Raw genomic sequence first — 21,989 nt, 5'->3', positions numbered from 1 at the left:
TCTTTTTGGTATGATGATAATGTTCTGAAATTGATTGGGGTGCATATACTAAAAGTCATTAAAGTGTACACATTAGGTGGATAAATTATATGTTATGTGAATAATAACTTAAAGCTGTTTTAAATAGTGCATTCAGTTCATATTGTCATTTTATAAGGCTTGGGAACCCTACATTCTAAGAAAACACATATTTGAATATTTAAACAAATAAGAGAAGCTATAACAGAAATATATAAGTTGTCAAATGGATGGTGTAGATTCATGCTGTTCAGTAGAAATATATTGCAAGCCACATGTATAACCAAAATTTTCAAATAACCACAACGTTAGTTAGCTTTCTGATATTACAATAAATACCAGAGACAATCAGCTTATACAAAGAAAGTGTTTATTTTGGCTTACAGTTTTAGAGGGTTCAGTCCATGATTGTGTGCCCCCGATGCCTTGGATCTTTTGTGGCATATCATGGTGGGGGTATGGTGTAGAACAAAATTGCTCACCTTATGGTAGGGAAGTGAAAGGAAGGAAGAGACTGGAGTTCCATTAACACCTATGAGTGTACGTCTTCCTCCCACCCCCAGTGACTCAATGATCTCTCGGTAGACCCCACTTCTGAAAGATTCTGCAACCTCTCAGTAGACCTTCAACATACCACCTTTGAGGGACATTTGAGACACAAAAAATACAGGAGTCACTTAAAAATTAAATACTATGGAAAACAGTATGGAGGTTCATTAGAAAACTAAAATTTAGAACTACCATTTGACTCAGCTATACCACTCTTGTGTATATACCTGAAAGAATCAAAGTCAGTGTACTATTGAGATACCTGTGTACTAATGTTTATCACAGTACTGTGCACAATCACCCACTATGGAATCAGCCTAGATACCCTTCAGTGGATGAATGGATAAAGAAAATGTATGTGTAAACAATGGAGTATGATTTAGTCATAAAAAAGAATGAGAAAAGGATAATGGATGAAACTGGATATTACCATCTTAACCTAAATAAACCAGATCCAGAAAGACATGTTTTTTCTTAATGGGGAAAGGAAAAGAGATGATGTGTAAGTAGAAAGAACCATTAGGGAAGAGGAAGGGACCCAGAGGTAGGCGATGAGGAGGTCAGAGAGGGTAACAGTGAAGTGGATACAGAGTATGTTGTATACATGTGTGGAATTGTTACAATGAAACCCATTATTTTGTACAGTTAACAATATGAATATAATAAAAATGAAAAGAAATGGATGAAGTTAATGTACTTGGTGTAATCCTATATCTAAAAAAATATTACCATTTTAGCAAGTAATCTAAATAAATACTATTGATATTTTGTATTATTTTTTTCTTACTAAATCCTCAAAGTCTTATGCATTCCAGCACATCTCAATTTAAACTAGCCATTTACAAGTCTTTAATAGCCTCCTGTAGTGACTGTTGTATTGGACAGCACAGGAAAAGGCAGTGTGAACCCAGAGAGAGAAATAATTTTTGTAGTTTGGAGTGCTTAGGAAAAATCAGTACTTGAATCATTTTGCTCATTCATTCATCACTTTATTAATAAATTTTATTTGAGCTCTTACTGCATACAAAAAACTGTAGCGGAGCTGGGGTTGTGGCTTAGTGGTAGAGCACTCACCTAGCATGTATGAGGCACTGGGTTCAGTTCTCAGCACCACATATATATATAAATAAATAAATAAAAAAGGTCCATCAACAACTTAAAAAGAAAAACTATAGCAAAATCTGCAGACATATAGGCTTAGATAAATACTCTCTGTGAAACAAAGGATGATGATAAGTGAAATACAAATGTAAAATGCCCAGAACTGTACTTGTGTTAGTCAGGGTTCTCTAAAGAACAGAATCAACAGGATTACAAAAAAGGAATTTATTAGATTGGCTTACATGGCCAGAAGCTGAATAGTTCACCGTGGCCGTCTGCAGCTGGAAAGCTGGAAGAATCAGCAGCTGTACAGTCAAGATGCAGAAGCCCCAGAACAAGAAAAATCAATACTGCCACCCTGTTCCCAGACCAACACTTCTGAAAACTACCTGGAGAATCACTGGCAGAGTCCACTTGGGAAGAGTGAAGAAGCGAGAGTCCTATATCCTCAGATGATGGAGGCAGCAATCAAGAACCCATTTAAGAAGAGTGGAGCTCGCATCTGCATCTGCTTCCTTGTTCTTCCGGCTTTTATTTCATCCTATTGGGCAGTGCTGCCCACGCTTAGGGAGGGGCTCCACTGAAGTTCACTATCCCACATTCCAGTCATTCCTAGACAAGCCCTCATGGACACACCCAGAAGCCTCTTAATCATCAGCATCTCTTAATCCAATCAAGTTGACAATTCAAATTGACCATTGCAGTGCTTATTGTTAAGAGTTTTCTCCTCTTCTTCCACTTCACTCTCTGTCCCTCCCCATCTTTGGTAAGTGCATTAGTTAGGAGCATGACAAAAAAGACTTAGGTAACAGTCCTGGCTATCCATAGACTTGAATGAACCCTTACCTTATTTTCATATTCTCAGCCTTCTTTCACTGTAGGGTCCTGTTTCTTGGGCTTGGAACTCAGACTTATACAATTGGTACTAAGGACTATTTAACCAGTGTTTAGTGGCTTTTAGTGGGTTAAGAGTGTACTTATTACTTTAATTTTTTTTTTTTTAAGAAAATATCTCTTGGTTTTCATTCCACAGAGGAGGTGGCAAGGAGTTTTGTGTATTTAATAAATTGAAAGAAACTTAGTATGTCTGAAGGATAATGACCAAGGAAAGAAAGGTATGAGATGAGAATGAAACCAGATTTTGTGGGGTCTTATGGTATATGTTGAAATCCTTAATGAGTTTTAATCAGAGAAATGAGACAAGAGTAACTCCAAAGTGAGAAGTTGAATCTCTAAAAGTCAAAAGAGTGGTCTGGGGTATAGAAGTTAAGTGTGAGAACCAACAGCTCACAAATAGTAATAATTTAAAATAAATAACATGTATTTCAAGTTCTGGGAATGCATAAACTAATCTGGGGAGGGTATGCAGACAGAAGAGAGAAGAAAAAGAGAATCCAGGACCAAGCCCAGGAAAACACCAACATTTAGAGGTAGGTAAAGGTGGAGCCAGCGAAGAAGGACCCCAAGTGAGTTGGTTTTTTGGATGACTGATACGAGTGAAATGCTTCTGAAATGGCAGTAGGGAGCAAGGAGGACATTATCTTGAGATATGCGAAAAGACTGAATAACATCAACTTCTGTGGAATTTATAAAGTAACCCTCTCAGAGAAGCTATATTTTCCTAAAGGTTAGAAGATGGAGTCTGCTTATCCAGGGTAAGAGTGTAGAGAGCATTCTAGGCGGGATAAGGTACAAGAGTTGAAGCAGACAAAAGGGATATGTAGAGTGGTTGGGGATTGAAAGTGAGTGACTTAGGGAGAGTGTAGCATAAGGCTAGCATTTCTGATGAAGACTAGGTAAACAAGGATATAAGATGTGGTAGATTTAGTCCTTAAATTCTCTTGTAGGCTGGAGTTATCTCTGGGTTTAGTGGCATAGTATGGAAGATTCTAAGTAATTTGTTAGGTGAGGAACAACATTTTGGCAAGTTATTGGGGTTTCTGCCACGTCTGGCATGGATAAGAGAAGGGTTGGCTGCCAGAGGATGATGTTGGCTATAACAGTCAATTACCCATAAACTTATCTAATCAATAAACACACAAGAGCCAGTACTCTTTTTAAATGAGAGGGGCGTGATGGATCAGGCCATATCAGATCTGGCCTCTAACATCATGGAGTAGCCCACCACTCCTTTATTTATAGTCACACAGGTAAAGGGGCCTGGACTGGGAAGGACTTCTGTGATGAACGGGATAGGTAGAGATAGGGTAGCCATTTGCTCAGGGGAACTATCATATAACCACATGGTGAACCACTCCCACACAGAGCCACATGTGCCCCCCCCCCCCCCCCCCCCCCCCCCCCCCCCCCCCCCCCCCCCCCCCCCCCCCCCCCCCCCAATTTGGGACAGTCGTCCATGGCTCTCAGTTCCTGGGAATGAGGCCTCAGTGGTTCAACCAAGTCTGATTCTGCTAGGTAAGAATGGCTCCCCATAGCAAGTAAGTCTGCTTCACCAAATTCTAGATGTGGTATGATGAGGCCTTTTCATTTCTTTCATTTGTTAAATAGTAAAAACACCTCAGGTTGGGGAGATGGCTTAGTTGGTAGAATGCTTGCCTTGCAAGCACAGGGCCTTGGGTTTGATCCCCAGTATGGCAAAACAAACAAACAGAAAACCCCAAAACACCTGTGGTTATTTCATGATTTAAATGAACAGTCAGATGGATGCCTGGTTATTTTTTATCTTGAGTTGAACAGGATACTGATCTGAGTCTGTTTTTTTCCTGGTATGCACTATATCTTCTGTCCTGCAGTTTCCAGAAAATTTGTGCCTTTGAATACTTTTTAATCATTTGTGAAATTTTCTTTTGGACAGTAATTATACTTATATTGAGTCATCTTTTTCACATTTATCATCTCCAGAATTCTTTCATCTCTTTGTTGCTTTCCTCTGCCTTCACTTTGATTTTCTTTTCTTTCTTCCATTCATTTTACCATGTATTCTCTGATATTTGCTGTTACTTAACCTCTGATTGTTTTGTCAAGCTAAGCATTGAGAACTGTGGTAGGCCGAAAAATGGCCCTTCAGAAGATATCTGTCGTGGTCAGTTCAGGCTCCTCTAACACAATGCAGAGGACTGGGTGGCTTAATATTTCCAGCAGTTCTGGAGGCTTAAAATTCCAGGACCTACATACCAGTGGATTCGGGTCTTGGTAGAGGCTTTGACTTGAGGATGGTCATTGTCTTACTCTTGACTCACGTGATGAGGAGAGGAAGCTCTGATGTTCATTCTTCTTAAAAGGGCACTAATCTCACCATGTAAGCTCCACCCTCATAACCTCATCTAACCTCAATTACCTGCCCAAAGCCCTGCATCTTAATCCCATCATCACATTGGGGTTTAGGGCTTTAACCTGATGTTTTGTTTTTGTTTTTGTTTTGTGGTGGTGGTGGTGGTGATGGAGGGGCCTGACTCATGCTAGGCATGTACTGTTATCTCCAGTTCTTAACCTGTGAATTTTAAGGGGGAACTGTTACTTTATTTCCAAAGTGAGGTTCCCCCTCCCCAGATTGCAGTTAAATTAGGAATCTTGAAATAAGGTCATCCTAGATTATCTCAGTGGGACCTAAATCCAGTGAAAGGTGTCCTTTTGAAAGATACACAAGAGAAGAGACACATAGAGGAGAGATTTAACCACAGAGCTGGAAATTGGACTGATAAAGCCACAAGGACATAAGTAACACTACCAGAAGTTAAGAGGGGCAAGGAATGGATTCTCTGCTGGAGCTTCCACAGGAGTGCAGCTCTATTGACATCTTGATTTTGGATTTCTGATCTCCTAGATTATAGAGTATATTTTTTGTTGTGGCAGTTTGTTACCACAACCATAGGAAACTAATTCAAGGACCAGAACAAATTCCCTTTTTTATCTGTTTAATTGCCTTATCTTTGAACTCTTGCTTTATTTATTTCATGTTCTTAAGTTCTTCTGCAGCATCTAACTCTGGAAGGAATCATTTTCTGCCTTTATATTTTCTTCCAGTTAAAGTTCTTGGTTTGACTTTTGCATGTTTTTTCCTGTAGCATGTTTGTATTATTTTCGTTCAACTTTCTCATGATTCACTTGAGCAGTTTTTGTGTCATTTGTTTTAATATAATGCTGTCAGTGAATTCTTCCTGATTCTTTCTTATCTTTTTCTAGATTGTTTTATCTTTTCTGAATGTGGCTGTGTGGTTTTGTTTTGTTTTTGGCAAGCAAGCAGCAGATTTATTGCAAAAGCTACAATAACAGACTTCTTCAAAGAGAAGGTGCCCCCAACCCTGGAGTCCTGTGGCTGTTGTTTTTAGTCCACTCTTCTGTAGCCTGTGAGTGTGTAGTAAGGTGTAGAGAGGTCCTGTCCAGTGCAATACTTCCCCCAAACCCAGATGTTTGTTCCGTTTTTTTTTTTTTTTTTTTTTTTGAGTTTGTTTTTTACCTCAACTGTGTACTAACCTGGAAGATGATGACCTTAAAGGTGATGAATAGGAGACTCTTTTTGGATAAAAAACTTAATTATAGAATATATTTCCTGGATTTTTGCTGTACACACCCCTTGTCAACAGCTGCCTATGCCATTTTAATTGCCTACTTTTTACCATATTGAATATCATAGAAAGTTCTCTGTAAAAAACAGTTGTCTTTTAAAGAATACTGGTACTAATTGATTTTACTTTCTTAGTCTAGATGATTTTTTAAATTAAAATAGCATACATGTTTTGTTTTCAATAATGATCATTGATTTCTAAATATAGTATGGTAAAATGTCTAATTTTAGAAATAGTCTGCTTAATTAGAAGTTGCTCACTTCTCATTGATTTCAGTTTCATTTTAAATATCTAATTGGAGATGAAAAAGACAATCTGGAAAGGGCAAAGTTAGGGGTGTAGGTGTTTCCCAAGGATGAAAATTCTATTTTGAACGAAAGGTTCTCCTTAGGTTGACATTGCAAGTAATGAATAAGCAATGGGAGATGCTCTTCTCTGTTTTGGAGTTCCTAGTGTGTTTTTCCATGACCCCCAACAAGAGGATTAGCCATTATCTTAGGCAGTGGCAGGGGAACCAAGTCCTTATTGTAGACTCACTGTAGGTGTAGGAATGTGTCATTTTAATGAACTTTAATAGAGCTTGCTTAGTGTTTCTTCTAGTAGAGCTTTATGGGAAGAAAGGCTAAGTGGTATTTGCTTTGTGAATTGACTCAGTTCTGATAATACTCTTCCTTACTAGAGAGGTGGACCTGTATTTGTCCTATTTAGATGGCATTGCTAGATTGTCTAAAGTATGTTTTTGTGGGGAGAGGGTTGAGGGTTGTTAAGTCACTTTTCAGAGGAAGAAAGATAGGGACAAATACAAAAGCCAATGTGGATTTGATTCCATTTAATTAGAATCATGTGGGACAATACTGTTTAATTCATTTTTCTCCTAGGCATGTTCCTTGTTGTATAAACTAAAAATTAGTCACTGTTTTTCCCTTGCAGAAATGGAATTAATGACAGAATTCTTAATTATTACCTGGTTGTTTTTATTTTCCATAGTTAATTTAAAGAGATTCTTGTAGAGCGGGTAGGAGGTACTCTATCTCCATTTTAACAATTTAACAAATTAAATTGTAATATTTCAGATGGATCTAAATTGTAATATCTTAAATGTATCCCTGTCCATTATACAGAAAAGCTTTAGGTTATTAAAAAAAAATTGTGTTCTGTCAGTTGTTTTAGAAATTAGAACATTTTTCATAGGAAGCTTCCTACATTTATCAAATAAAAATGATTAGGGGACTGGAGTTGTCTCACATATATGAGGCACTGGGTTTGATTCCCAGCACCATAAAATAAAGATCCATTAACAACTAAAAAAGTTTTTTAAAAAAGTGATTAGGTTCCTAGCTATCCATAGAAACTTAATAACTGAGCCACAGTTAGCTAAATTATTTACATATTTACAATGACAAACAAGAGAAAGTAATAATTTTGCAGGAATAGTATTTAAATAAAAAATTTAAAATTGAAAGAAATAGTTTTGAAAAAATTTTCTGAATGCTGATGCTCAATTGATAGAGGGATTTAATTAGAGATAGATAGGAATAGAGACTTGTGGGAGGCTAACAGTTTTTTCTGTGTACTTTCAGCAGCTTTAGATGTTAAAGACATTTTTTTTTTTTGTCTGATATTGGTATAGAGGAATACTACCTTTTTGCTTACTGGCTATGATTAAGGTTGGAATGAAATCATTAGGGAGAAGAAAGGAAGAGTTTCCTCAGGTAACTAATATTTGAAAGAACTGTAGAGAAGGTAGGGTAACCTAGATGTGTATTTGAAAAATAAAATTGCTTGGATTATACTTCATTGACATAAAAAGAGTGCAGGTTTAAGGGAATGGGGGCAAGAGTATGCATGTGCATGGTTACTGATAGAGGAGTAAGAAGGTGATGTTAAGAAAGTTTGTTAGCAGTCCTTGCTCTGGTCAATAACTGCTACGAGAGTTTTTGGACTAAGGAAGGTAGTGTGTTAGTTTGCTGTTTTTACATGTAGTATTTCAGAGTTGATCTTCAATGATGCTGGACAGCAAACACCAAGAATATTTAAATAACTGTATATTTGATTTATTTTTCTTTAATAAATTATTATTAAGCAACTAACACGTTTTGTTTTGTTTGAATGGGGATTGAATCCAGGGGTGTTTTGCTATTGAGTTACATCCCCTGTCCTTTTTATTTTTTATTTTGAGACAGCATTGAGGGTCTCATTAAGTTGGCCAGGCTGAATTTGAACTTGTGATCCTCCTGCTTCAGCTTCCCAAGTCACTGGGATTATAGCTGTGTATCACTGCACCTGGCTTCAAATAACACTTTTTGAATTTATCAAACTTAAAATATTATACTTGAGCTAAACCAATGAAAGATACCTAAAACTACTGTGTGATATAATGAGATTTGGTCTTCGTATTCCTCTGTTTATTGATTAGAAAAATCATGCTTCCCTGCTTTTTCAATCCCCATTATGTTTCATATTTGTAATAAACTACTAGCTACCTGTCTGTACCCCCCATTCCCAAGATAGGAAATGTTCCCTTTACTCCTATAAAAGTAGCAGCTGCCTTGAAACCATGGATTTTTACTTTGTGTTATGATAAGTCTATTCAAGTTGCTTAAATGTTTTCTCAGTTCCCTGAATTGACTTTTCCTGAAGGAAGTTCTGATTTTCTTTTTACTTATTTTAGTTGATTTGTCTTCCATGTAGACTTATATCTCAGGCAAAATGTACCATTTTATTTAAAAAGGTGGTCTTGTAGTGTATATTAAAAGGTGTGAGGACTCTTACTCAAAATGTCCAGTTCTTTTGAACTGAGTTTTCTTTTTTTATTTATTTAGGAATATAAATGGCTTGATTCACTTCCATTTTTATAGGCATTGGAAGATGTACTAAACTTGAGAATTGGATGACCCAGGTTTGGTTTTTACTCTTACTATATATAACCTTGAGCAGTTTTACTTATTTTTTTTTTTTTTTTTTTTTTTTTTTTTTTTACTTAATTTTTGAGCAACAGTTTCCTTTTCTTTGGTTTCATATTGCTTCTTCCTCCTTCATAGGACTGTTGTGTGGATAAAATGAGGTAATGTATGTAAAATGCTTTGTAAGCTATGAAGTGCTTTATAAATACATAGTTTGTGATGATTGCGTGTGGTGATCAGGACTGGTGTTAGGGAAAATTGTCAAATAAGTAAACCTTGCCTTTGCGTTATCTTCTTAAATCTAATGAGTGACTTAATCCTTTCGAGATGGTGTTCACAGGATCCTATGTCATTTTAGAGGTTCTTATTTCAGTAACTTTTAGACCTTTAGTAGTTTCTAAAGTATAGTGGAAGCCTGCATAAATTTGTTCACTTACAAATGAACAGTTATTTTATAGCCTGCTACATGCATAGGCATAAAATTGAGTCATACCAGTAAATGTGTGGTAAATATGATTGTGACCTTCATGGATTTAGAAATTAGTTGTTCACTTGTAATTGTTAAAGCATATAGGACCAACCTGGAGTAAGCAGTATTCTTCTAGGAAAAAACAAATCCTGTTTTCTTTCCTTTCCCACCACTGTTTGAAATTTAACAGCAATTTTAACTTACTAATTCCCACTTTAAAACATGTACAGAAGTACATTATTTATATGCCATGCTATGGGGAAAGTGAGTTGGATTAAGGGGTATGGAGATCAGGTGCATATTTCAGGGAAAGGTAGAGGATTGACTGAGTTGTTACAGTGGGGGAATTTGGGTTGTCCTAACTCAGTGTTCAGGATCAAAAGGAAATGTGGTGGTCAGAACCAGACCTAGTCCAGTAGAAAATAAGTGGAGCATTGATTCTGGTGTTAAATTCATTAAGGACTAGAGTAAGATAAAGCAGCTTTGTGTGAGCTGTTTTCTGTCTTCTGCATTTGTAGCTACTCAAAATTGATGCTGCCCTAGAGTGTGACCTTGGACTGGATCAGAGTCATTGAATTTTTTTAAAGTAATTATTTGTTTCTTTAGTCTAAATACTTATATCTCTTTCCATCATGGATAGAGCATTTTTTTTTTTTTGGATAATCGATCTTCCTTCTAAAAAAATCATGTTGTCTCCCTTCTGTCATCCTCTAAGTTGTACAGTTTATTAAATCAAGTAGATAAGCATTTTTACGACTTAAGATTCTAATGTAAATTCTTAAAAGTAGAAACTGAACACACTTCAAACGTTTTAGACTTTTATGAAAAATTAATCTGTTTCTAAAATACATCTTTAAATTATTTTAAGTGAGGACTTAGAACGAGTGAAATATTTATTCATTTTGAGTTTGGTTTGATTTTATTCCAGTTCATGGAAGTTAGGAAAATATATTTGATTCTTTTTCATGGTTTTTTAAGTAAGTTCAGACTGTTGAAAATTAGTGTGATTCTTTTTGATTTTTAAATTTATTGGTTGGTTTAAAATAAAATGGAGTTGTAAGACGATATAAAAATATCGAATCAATTAAAATTAGTTTAGAAGAAGTATGGATATTTCAAAGTAAATGTTTGGGTAGCTAGTCAATACTTTTATCAGAAACCTTGTGGTAAAATATTTGAACTGTTCAGTTTAGCTGAATGTAAAAAGTTAGCTTGAGGACTTGAATGTCTGTTTGTTATTCTTATGGCATGATCCTTAACTACAGGTTTTAGAGTGAATGGACAGGTTTGAAGGCTATAAGTTCACTTTATTGAAGGGGTTTCCTTGGGCAAATCAGCAAACCTTTTCAAACATCTTAGGTTCTTCCATTTGTTAAATGATTGTTATATGTGTTACAGGGTAGAAATTAAGTGATATATTGTTCTTTTTCAAAGTATACAACTGGAACACCTCAAACCTGCTGACTTTTTTTTTTGGACAAAATTATAGACTCTTCATTTTTAGTAAACTCTTTCAGGTGATTCTATGTCCACTGTGAGTAGTGCTTGCAAAGTGTAAAGCAGCTTTTTTTTTTCTTTTCTTTTTTTTTTTTTTATTTGAAGCTCATCCACTTACTGATTCTTTGTTTTATTTCTTGAGTTTTAGGAGTGTTATTAAGGAAGTCAGTGCCTGCACCAATATGATAGAACATTGACCCTATGTTTTCTTTTAGCATTTGCAGTGTTTCTAGTCTAATTCCTAGGGTTTTTTAAAAATCCATTATTGAGTTGATTTTTGTGCAGGATGAGAGAGAGGAATCTAATTTCATTCTTCTACATATGGATATCCAGTTTCCCCTAAATCATTTTTTAAAGAGGCTGTCTTTTCTCTAACATTTATTTTTGGTACCTTTGTCAAAGATCAGATGACTGTATCTGTGTGGATTTGTCTCTGCAACTTACTCTGTTCCTTTGGTATTCATATCTGTTTTTATGCTAGTACTGTGTTGTTTTTGTTATCATAACTCTGTAGGATAATTTGAGATCAGGTATTGTGTTGCTGCCATCATCACTTTTATTGCTCAGTATTGTTTTGGCTATTTTGGATCTTACATTTTTCCATGTGAATTTTAGGACTGGGTTTTCTAGTTCTGTGAGAAGAAATATCATTAGTATTTTGATGGGGATTGCATTAAATTTGTAAATTGCGTTTGATAATACTAATTCTGCCTACCCAAGAGCGTGGAAGTTCTTTTCATCTTCTGAGATCTTCTTCAGTTTCTTCAGTGTTCTACAATTTTCACTGTAGGTCCTTCATCTTCTTGGTTGGATTTTTCCCTGTATTTGTGTGTGTGTGTGTGTGTGTGTGTGTGTGTGTGTGTGTGCACTGACAGCTTCAGTGTTGCCTGCATAACTATCATTTCTCGTCATGAGAGTCAGTGCTATATTGCCTTATTAACTTTTTATTAGGTAAAAAATATGAAAATGCTTTGTATCTTCTGTGTGGTGTGCTTTGTATCACAGGTGGTATGCTGTTTTCTCTGCACTTTTGTTGTAGTCATTTAACTTTGCTTTTTGCACACCTTTATTCTTGAGGTAAAGGAAGATTTTATAGAGGTTGTCATTGCAGACTCAGCTCCCCATAGCAAGGTCAGTGGAGTATTCTTGGGCCATGTCATGGCTTTGCTTAATTTGTTTCAGTAGTATGGCTTATTAATATTCCCTAAAATCTCTTGGTTGGAGTGTTGCTTTTTTCTTAGCTCTGAATCTTAAAAGCTAGCATCTGTAAGAAAAGAAACATCAGATTAAGAGTTTTGTTAAATGAGCAAGGTCATATTCAACTTTGAGATTTATCATTTATATACAATTAGAATGCTCAACACTCCTAAATATTTAAAATCCTTGAAGTAGCCTTTTGATTTTTGGATGCTCACTCCACTATGTTTAGTGTGGACTATGTCACAGTGTTAACATTTATTCATCAAAAGGTGAATTGGTCTGAAGAGTGACTTCAAAAGACTAAAAAATAAGACCAGGAGCTATTTCACAGGTACAACCCTGTGTTTGAGAGATTGGTAACAAGGCTCACGAATTATTTGGGATATGCCTAAACTTCCTAAGGCTTTTCTAAAAACTATTGTAAATGTAGCATCCTTTAAAAGAAAGTGGTTGTTTTATTGCATGCCATCTTTCCATTGTTTCATGAGGGGCCGGTGTGGTTTATATCTTTAAGATTTTTCTGAAAGTGTTCGACAAAATACAACACCCCTTCATGCTCAAAACACTAGAAAAAATAGGGATAGTAGGAATATACCTGAACATTGTAAAGGCTATTTATGCTAAGCCCATGGCCAACATCATTCTTAATGGACAAAAAGTGAAACCATTCCCTTTAAAAATGGGAAAAAGACAGGGATGTCCTCTTTCACCACTTCTATTCAACATTGTCCTCGAAACTAGCCAGAGCAATTAGACAGACTAAAGAAATTAAAGGGCTACGAATAGGAAAAGAGGAACTTAAGCTGTCACTATTTGCGGATGACATGATTCTATATTTAGAGGATCCAAAAACCTCCTCCAGAAAACTTCTAGACCTCATGAATAAATTCAGCAAAATAACAGGCTATAAAATCAACACGCATAAATCTACAGCATTTTTATACGCAAGCGATGAAACAGCTGAAAGGGAAATGAGGAAAACAACTCCATTTGCAATAGCCTCAAAAAAAATAAAATACTTGGGTATCAATCTAACCAAAGAGGTAAAAGATCTCTACAATGAAAACTACAAAACACTGAAGAAAGAAATTAAGGAAGACCTTAGAAGATGGAAAGATCTCCCATGTTCTTGGATAGGCAGAATTAATATCGTCAAAATGGCCATACTACCAAAAGTGCTCTACAGATTCAATGCAATTCCAATTAAAATCCCAATGATGTACCTCACAGAAATAGAGCAAGCAATAATGAAATTCATCTGGAAGAATAAGAAACCCAGAATACTAAAGCAATCCTTAGCAGGAAGAATGAAACAGGGGGTATCACAATACCAGATCTTCAACTCTACTACAAAGCGATAGTAACAAAAATGGCGTGGTATTGGCACCAAAATCGACAGATAGATCAATGGTACAGAATAGAGGACACGGACACAAACCCAAATAAATACAATGTTCTCATACTAGACAAAGGGGCCAAAAATATGCAATGGAGAAAAGATAGCCTCTTCAACAAATGATGCTGGGAAAACTGGAAATCCATATGCAACAGAATGAAACTAAACTCCTGTCTCTCACCCTGTACAAAACTCAACTCAAAATGGATCAAGGATCTCAGAATCAAACCAGAGACCTTGCATCTTATAGAAGAAAAAGTAGGTCCAAATCTTCAACATGTCAGCTTAGGATCAGACTTCCTTAACAGGACTCCCATAGCACAAGAAATAAAAGCAAGAATCAATAACTGGGATAGATTCAAACTAAATAGCTTTCTCTCAGCAAAGGAAACTATCAGCAGTGTGAAAAGAGAACCTACAGAGTGGGAGAAAAATCTTTGCTACTCATACTTCAGATGGAGCACTAATTTCCAGAATATACAAAGAACTCAAAAAACTCTCTACACGAAGAATGCAAATAACCCAATCAACAAATGGGCTAAGTAAATGAACAGACACTTCATAGAAGATCTACAAGCAATGAACAGATATATGACAAAATGTTCAACATCTCTAGGAATAAGGAATGCAAATCAAAACTACACTAAGATTCCATCTTACCCCAATTAGAATGGCGATTATCAAGAATACAAGCAACAATAGGTGTTGGAGAAGATGTGGGGAAAAAGGTACACTCATAACATTGCTGGTGTGATTGCAAGTTAGTGAAGCCACTCTGGAAAGCAATGTGGAGATTTCTCAGAAAGCTTGGAATGGAACCACCATTTGACCCAGCTATCCTACTCCTTGGCCTATACCCAAAGGACTTAAAATCAGCATACTACAGAGATACCGCCACATCAATGTTCATAGCTGCTCAATTCACAATAGCCAGATTGTGGAACCAACCTAGGTGTCCTTCAATTGATGAATGGATAAAGAAATAAAGAAACTGTGATATATATATATATGTGTGTGTGTATACACACACACACACACACACACACACACACACACATACACACAATGGAATATTACTCAGCTATAAAGAATAGTAAAATTATGGCATTTGCAGGCAAATGAATGCAGTTGTAGAATATCATGCTAAGTGAGATAAGCCAATCTCAAAAAAACCAAAGGACGAATGATCTCACTGATAAGTGGATGATGCCACATAATGGGGGTGGGAGGGGGGCAAGAATGGAGGAAGGAGGGACTCCATAGAGGGAAAAGAGGTGGGAGGGATGTGGGGGAAGGAAAAAATAACAGAATGAATCAAATACCATTACCCTAATGATTACACAAATGGTACTTCATGTACAAACAGAAACAGCATGTATCCCATTCCTTTACAATAAAAATAAATTGAAAAAATTAAAAAAATTTTTAAAAAGATTTTTCTGTTTTGAAGAAAAGCAGATGATATAATTCTGTGTTCTAATTGAAACAGGAAATTTATATCATAAACAGGGATTCTGATTGTGATTTAGTATCCCTGGAGTCCTCTGACCAGAGTTCCTGGAGCCAACCCACTCACTGCTCTGCCTTGTACCTGAGAGACAGTGACAGTTTTTGAAGGCCAATTTTTAAAACTCCACCCGTACCATTAGAGCAACTTCATTACTATCATTCTCATTCTCCTATATAAATGCTGCGCATATATGAGGATCCAGGTCAGATTATTTTTTTGTAAAATTTTCCAGATAATTTTATCCAAGCAAGTGGATCTTGCTATTCTAAATTCTTTTAGCCCTTATTGTCCACAAACTAAGTAATTCCATGTTTTCATGACAGTGTCTTCATATTTATTATGCTTGTCTCCTGGACCCACACAGTCAGGTTATTATTATTTTTTTAATAGTAGTTAATTATAGTAAATACTTACAAATCATTATATGGATTTGTTGTTTTACATAAGTAGTTTTACTAAAAACTTAACCATTAGTAAGACATTTCATATTAGTAAGGTGTATCCTATAAGAGTTCTGTATAGTTTCTTCTAGTTGCTTGTAAGAAAACTCAGTAAATATTTTAATTCCTACTAACATAATAAGTACTAACTATTTAGATGTACAAGATAGTGAAAGGACTGGTTCTTGTCAATATCAGAGCTCAGTTTAAAATTAAGAAATCTACTCGGCTTAGTGGCACACATCTGTAATTCCAGCAGTTTAGGTGGTTGTGGCGGGAGGATGGAGAGTTCAAAACCAGCCTCTGCAACTTAGTGAGGCACTTACCAACTCAAGGAGACCCTGTCTCTAAATAAAATACTTAAAAAGGGCTGGGGATGTGGCTCAGTGGTTGAAGGACCCTGGGTTAAATCCCTAGTACTCTCCCCCACACCAATAAAAATAAAAATAAAAATAAAATCAAGAAACCTGAAGAATCTCTTTTAGTTAAAACATTTTATTTTTCCACTCTACTTTTAATATTTTAGCAGAATTATTTCATTTGTACTTTTCGCTGTTCACAAATCATGATGGGGTAGACATTCCCATCATGTCCCATAGACTTAGTAAAAGTTGGAATGAAGAGATTCAAAATTCCAGGGTTTTGATGATTATCTTTTATGGCTAGTTCTCAAACCATGAAATGTAAAGGTGTGTTTACAAGTACAACAGGAGGAGCCAAGTGGGGCTAGTCATTGTTATTTATATTGTGTCAATTCTCTTACTGGAGCAAATACAAAGTGGTGGTTCCTGTCTTCTTTACTGAAATATCATTATACAGAAGAAAAGCATAATTTTTTGTTGTATTGTGGACAGTTTTTGTTTTCCATTAAAATTGTGGAGTACAGTGACTAGTCTTAAAATCTTTTACCTTAATTAAGTTAATGATTTGTTTGTTAGACTTGTGAGATTTTGCAAGCAACTCATTATTTCAAAGTTTTCAACATCTTATTTGGTGATCAGCATTTAACTTGGATTAAATAGGGAAGTGTTAGATTGTTTGAATTCATTGCTGCTTTTTTAACTTCTTTGGGACAATTGGAATTTAAGAATGTGCTTAAACCGGGCTCCTTGGAGGATGCATGCCTGCAATCCCACTGGCTTGATAGGCAGGAGAATCATGAGTTCAAAGCCAGCTTCAAGCCTCAGCAAAAGTGAGGCACTTAGCAGCTCAGTAAGACCCTGTCTCTAAGTAAGGTACAAAATAGGACTGGAGATTTGGCTCAGTGGTTCAATCCTGGGTACCTGCCTCCCCACCCTCACAAATAATGTACTTAATACTTCGAATTTTAACATTTTTGGATCTAACCTTTCTGGATCTCTTCATTTAGTGTTCAGGATCAAAAGACCAAATTTGTCTTCAGAAATGCTAAAAGTATAGGAAGAGAAAGGTTTATTTTTTTAAATGAGAAAGAAAATGCCTTTTGGTAGGATTTATAGTTAACCTGAAAAGTTGTAGTTAAGATTAATAAATTAGGTTTTGGGGGGATAGAAAATAATAATAATTTAGAGCTCAATTAGATTAAATCAGGTTTTTAGCAAATGTTTCTAGAATTTACTAGGAGTTCAGACTTGAAGGGAGAATTTGAAAACTTTGAGAACTGGTATGTATTGGCTTGTACACTGATTTGTATGCATTCAAAGCACATGTAATAGTGTTGTAAATAAAAATGGTGTTGATGAACTTTGAGTTACTTCCACAAGTGGTTATTGAATTTGTGCTAATTAAATCATACCTTTTGGGATGTTTTACCTAGGAACTAAAGACATAAATGTTAAGACAGCTGACCATGTTATAAAAATAAAAACTTCCTGCAAATCACTTAGTTATCTTATGTAGAAATCACTTTTAATTTCACTCATTGCTTTTGTATTTGAAATGAAGCACCTTTAAGCAAGCACCTTTAAGATCATTCTAGTCCCTAGAACTGGTGTGTATTCTGAAATCACCAAAAGAACAACTTAAAGCTCTTCAGATGCTAGTTATCTTAGTACAGTTCAGAATAGTTGAACAATTCAGAGTACAAGATGATATGGGCTATCCCCAGTCAAATAGGAAGTGGCTCTCAAGCTTGAATTGAAAAGAGCCTTTGGATTACTGCTAGGTATGAAGGAAGGCAAACAAGGTAAGGAGAAGACTGAGTAAGCAGAGCTGGAGCCGGTGACCTGCTATAAATGGTGCTTATTTTAGAACCTGTTTTTGTTTTTAGGCTTTATATCCATTAGCACCCAATTAGCATTCTTTTCCCCTCTGACCATATTTTGAAATGTATTATACTAATTTTTTTAAAACACAAATAAGATACAGAGAAGTAAAAATTCAAAGCCTTATTACTTCCTAAAGGAAGAGTGATCTGAATAGAGTTTAGATATTTTTAGTTGCACATGTTTTCAAGTTAAACAAGGAGGCCTTGAAGAGAGAACTTAGACCTTTAGAGTTACACATAAGACCAAGACTCCAGTGGGCCCACCATTTGCTCTTTGACTCTGGGCAAATTTAACATAAAGTATATCTACTTCATGGATTTTATTTTCAGTAAATGATGTCATGTGTATAAACTTAGCATGGTGTCTGATCTATAGAATGACTGAATAAATGATGATTAAAAATATTACTTATAATTGAAGCAGATAATTTGAAATAATTCTACACAATAAGCTAAGGTGAGCATTTAAAAATAACTTGTAGTAAAGAATACAGTTTACTTTGTACTTGGGCAGTTTTCTCATATAATTCTTTACAGTTCTCATTTTGTTTTAAAATCCCTTCCTTCCTTTAGGAGACAAGGATGGCAGCAAGGTGACCACAGTGGTGGCCACTCCCGGGCAGGGTCCAGACAGGCCACAAGAAGTCAGCTATACAGACACTAAAGTGATTGGAAATGGGTCATTTGGTGTGGTATATCAAGCCAAACTTTGTGATTCAGGAGAACTGGTTGCCATCAAGAAAGTATTGCAGGACAAGAGATTTAAGGTAATACCTCTGGTATTTCATGTACTTTGCTTTCTTAATACATGTAAATGATTGCTTTTTTAGTTGTTTCCTTTTGCTTCAAATTTCATTTGTTCTGTTAATTTTTGTTTCACTCAACTGCTATAGCAACTTTACTTATAGTTTTGTGTTTTAATAGAGATAAAATTTATTGAAGATCAATACTTTTGTAACCACTACCTTGAGTAATATTATTTATAGAAAATCCTGTGAAAGGGAAATTGCTTAATTTATTCTTCAAAAGAGTGACCTTTCCCTGCATTGTGCTTCATTGGTTTAATGTACTAAAGAAACACTGACTATAACTTATGTGCATTTGATACAGCTGATTATGCAGTCCTTTCTTGAAAAATATCCTTTAATCTGTGGAGAAACACCATTATGGTGAAATTGCCCTAACTCTTGTCTGTCTTTGCCGTCTTCCCTTGTTTCTTTTCCATTCTGATCCTATCAACCAATAACCCCCAAAGTTCAGTTCTTGTACTTTATTTTCATTTCTTATACCAAATCCTATGCCATGGAAGCTTATATGTGATCTCCATCTTGTGGTATAGTATAAAGGATCAGGAGCCCTGAGCTCCAAATAAGATTCTGCCATTATTATTATTTGCAGCCTTGTTCCCTTCTTTGTTCTTCCCACTCTGCAATATTTTACTGAGAGCTTCCCATGTATTCAGCACTGTGCTAATCATTAAGGGACATAAAAATAAATAAGAAGTGACCACTGTTCTGAAATAGCACAGTCTAGTGTCTGTCTGCTGTGGAATGTCTAGAACATTCTAATGAGTTTTGTTTTGCTTTTTGATAATTCTAAAGTTTCTATTTCCAGCTCTCACTTTCCTAAGCACTATTGTCTTGTTGCTAACTGCCTATTAGATATTGGAATGTTTTACTATTATTTCAAAATGACAAGGCTTTTTATCTAACCCTGACTGACAGCTTTTATGACCCAGTAGAAAGCTTTCATTTTGGTTTCCACATCTTTGGATTTGCTCTTTCCATCTACTGGTTTTATCACTCACCCTGTCATTTACTTCCCTGCTAATATTCATTCATTGTCAAACTTGGTTAATTTTCGTTATTCCCTGCCCACCCCCACCATTTTCTTGTTGATATATTTCTTCTCCTCCTTCCCCTCCCCTTTCCCCCCTCCATCCCCCTCCCCTCCATCAGTACTATTCTAATCAGATTTTGTCATTATTTGTCTTAATGACTAGTAAGATTCTGTTGTGGTTTCTTCCCTTCTAATCTTTCTACATACCAAAACCAGAATAATCTTGATATTCTGCTTGGTCATTTTATGCCTCCTGCATATAAGTCTTCCATGGTTTTTAACAGTCTAAATAATAAAACTTACCTACTTCATTTGTACACTCAGAAATATAAAATACAGTCTTTTTTTAGATACTCATATTTCCAGACTTTAACATCATTATCCTGAGATATGTGGTCTTTGTGACCTCTTAGCTTTCATTCAGCTTCTGTATTAGTTTGTTTTCTACTACTAAGCAAAATCCCTGCGACTGAGGAACTAACACAGAAAGAGGTTTATTTAGTTCACCATTTTGGAGGTTGAAAAAATCTGAACAGTGTGGTACTGGCTTTGGTGAGGGTTCCCTTGGCAGCATCACCTGGTGCTAGATGACATCATTTCAAGAGCATGTATAAGAGAGAGAGAGATCACATGGTGGCATAGAAAGCCAGAAGGCAACTCAGGGGTTGGACCTTTTCTTATAAAAACCCTCTAATGAGAACTAGCCAGGCCCCCACAAGAATTATGTGAATTCCTTTCAAAGAGTTGACCTCATTCCCACTAGACCTCAATCCCATACGTGTCCCAATACCATCATACTGACAACTAAGCTTCCAGCACATGAATTCAGGGGAATACAGTTAAACCATGTCCAAACTATAGCAGCCTGCTTTGTTTTTTTTATTTTTTGTTTTCTCTTTCTCCCTCCCCCTTCCTCCCTTCCTTCCTTCCTCCCTCCCTCCCTTCTTCCCTCCCTCCCTCCCTCCCTCCCTCCCTCTGTCTTACTACCTACCGGGGATTGAATTCAGGGGCACTTAGCTACTGAGCCACATCCCTGGCCCTATTTTGTATTTTATTTAGAGACAAGATCTCACTTTGTTGCGTAGTGCCTCACTTTTGCTGAGGCTGTCTTTGAACTGGAGATCCTCATGTCTCAGCCTCCCTAGCTGCTGGGATTACAGGCATGTGCCACTGTGCTGGCTCTCCCTCCTTTCTTGATCTTTCCCTTTCCCTCTCTCCTCATGTCCTTCATTCCTCTTTCTTCCTCCCTTCCTTTGTTTTCCTTTTGTTCTCGGGGCATAGCTTTTTTGCCCAGGTTGTCTTTGCAGATTCTCCTGCTTCAGCCTTCTGAGTAGCTAGAACCACAAGTGCCCTCCACCACGCTTCCCCAAACCATAGCAGCTTCATTACTGTCAGTCTTATCCTTTTATCTAAATGGTGTGCATATATAAGGACCCAGGTCAGATTATTATTCTATAATATTTTCCAAATAATTCCATCCAGCCAAGTGGATCTTGCTATTCTAAATTCTTTTAACCCTTATTGTCCATAAACTAAAAACTTGGATGTTTCATGACAGTGTCCTCATATTTATTATGCCTGACTTCTGGATACCCAAACATTCAGATTATTTTTTGGAATAGTAGTTAATGATGGCAGTAAATACCTGCAAATCCTTATTATGTATATTTGTTGTTTTACATAGTAGTTTTACTTAAAACTTACCATGGGACTGGGGTCGTAGCTCAGTGGTAGAGGACTTGCCTCTAGGATTACACAGTTAGTAAGTAGATGGGATGAGCAGAGACTTAAATCCAGATAGTCTGATTCCAGAGCCTTACTACATTTTATCACTGAATTTAATTCCTTCTCCCTTTTCTCTCTCTCTCTCACACACAGCATTCAACTATTCTGTATCACAGCGTCAGATTCTCACACACCATTCCTGTTTGTTTCATAATATTACACCACACCTTCTCCCAGCTCCCCCATTAAGAAAAATGTTGGCTTTATCTTGTCCTCTAATAGTTACCTTGTCCTTTATTTGTGAATACACCTTAATTGGAGGCATCATTCTGTTGATAGCTATTGGAATTTTTTCTCATATCAAACAACGTATATATGTGCTTTGTTTGAATACATTTCTTGTCTTTAAAATCAAACATGCAAGGAAATTGATTTCAGTCCCGATTCACCCTGTCTTTCCTTATCCTCCTCTATTTTCCTTTCTGTACTCTACTGATCTTCCTTGTGCTCCTTTAACTATTTTTGATGGGTACTTCCTGCATGTGCTTTTCTGAGTCTCTTATTCTTCCAA

At 36.2% G+C, this 21,989-nt stretch overlaps 1 protein-coding gene across 3 annotated transcripts in view; it reads left to right on the top strand.

The window, feature by feature from the left end:
- Window positions 1–21,989, top strand: part of GSK3B (glycogen synthase kinase 3 beta) — a 209,558-nt gene that overhangs the window by 67,353 nt on the left and 120,216 nt on the right. For all 3 annotated transcript variants that reach the window (XM_079155326.1, XM_079155324.1, XM_079155325.1), the window contains one exon: window positions 18,428–18,621. In XM_079155326.1, the coding sequence (XP_079011452.1) occupies window positions 18,428–18,621 (194 nt within the window). The remainder of the gene's footprint in view (window positions 1–18,427; window positions 18,622–21,989) is intronic.

Source organism: Sciurus vulgaris (assembly GCF_902686455.1).
Source record: "Sciurus vulgaris genome assembly, chromosome: 10".
NCBI classification, from domain to species: Eukaryota; Metazoa; Chordata; class Mammalia; order Rodentia; family Sciuridae; genus Sciurus; species Sciurus vulgaris.
Note: the sequence above shows the minus strand (reverse complement) of the source record. Positions and strands in the feature narration are given on the sequence as shown.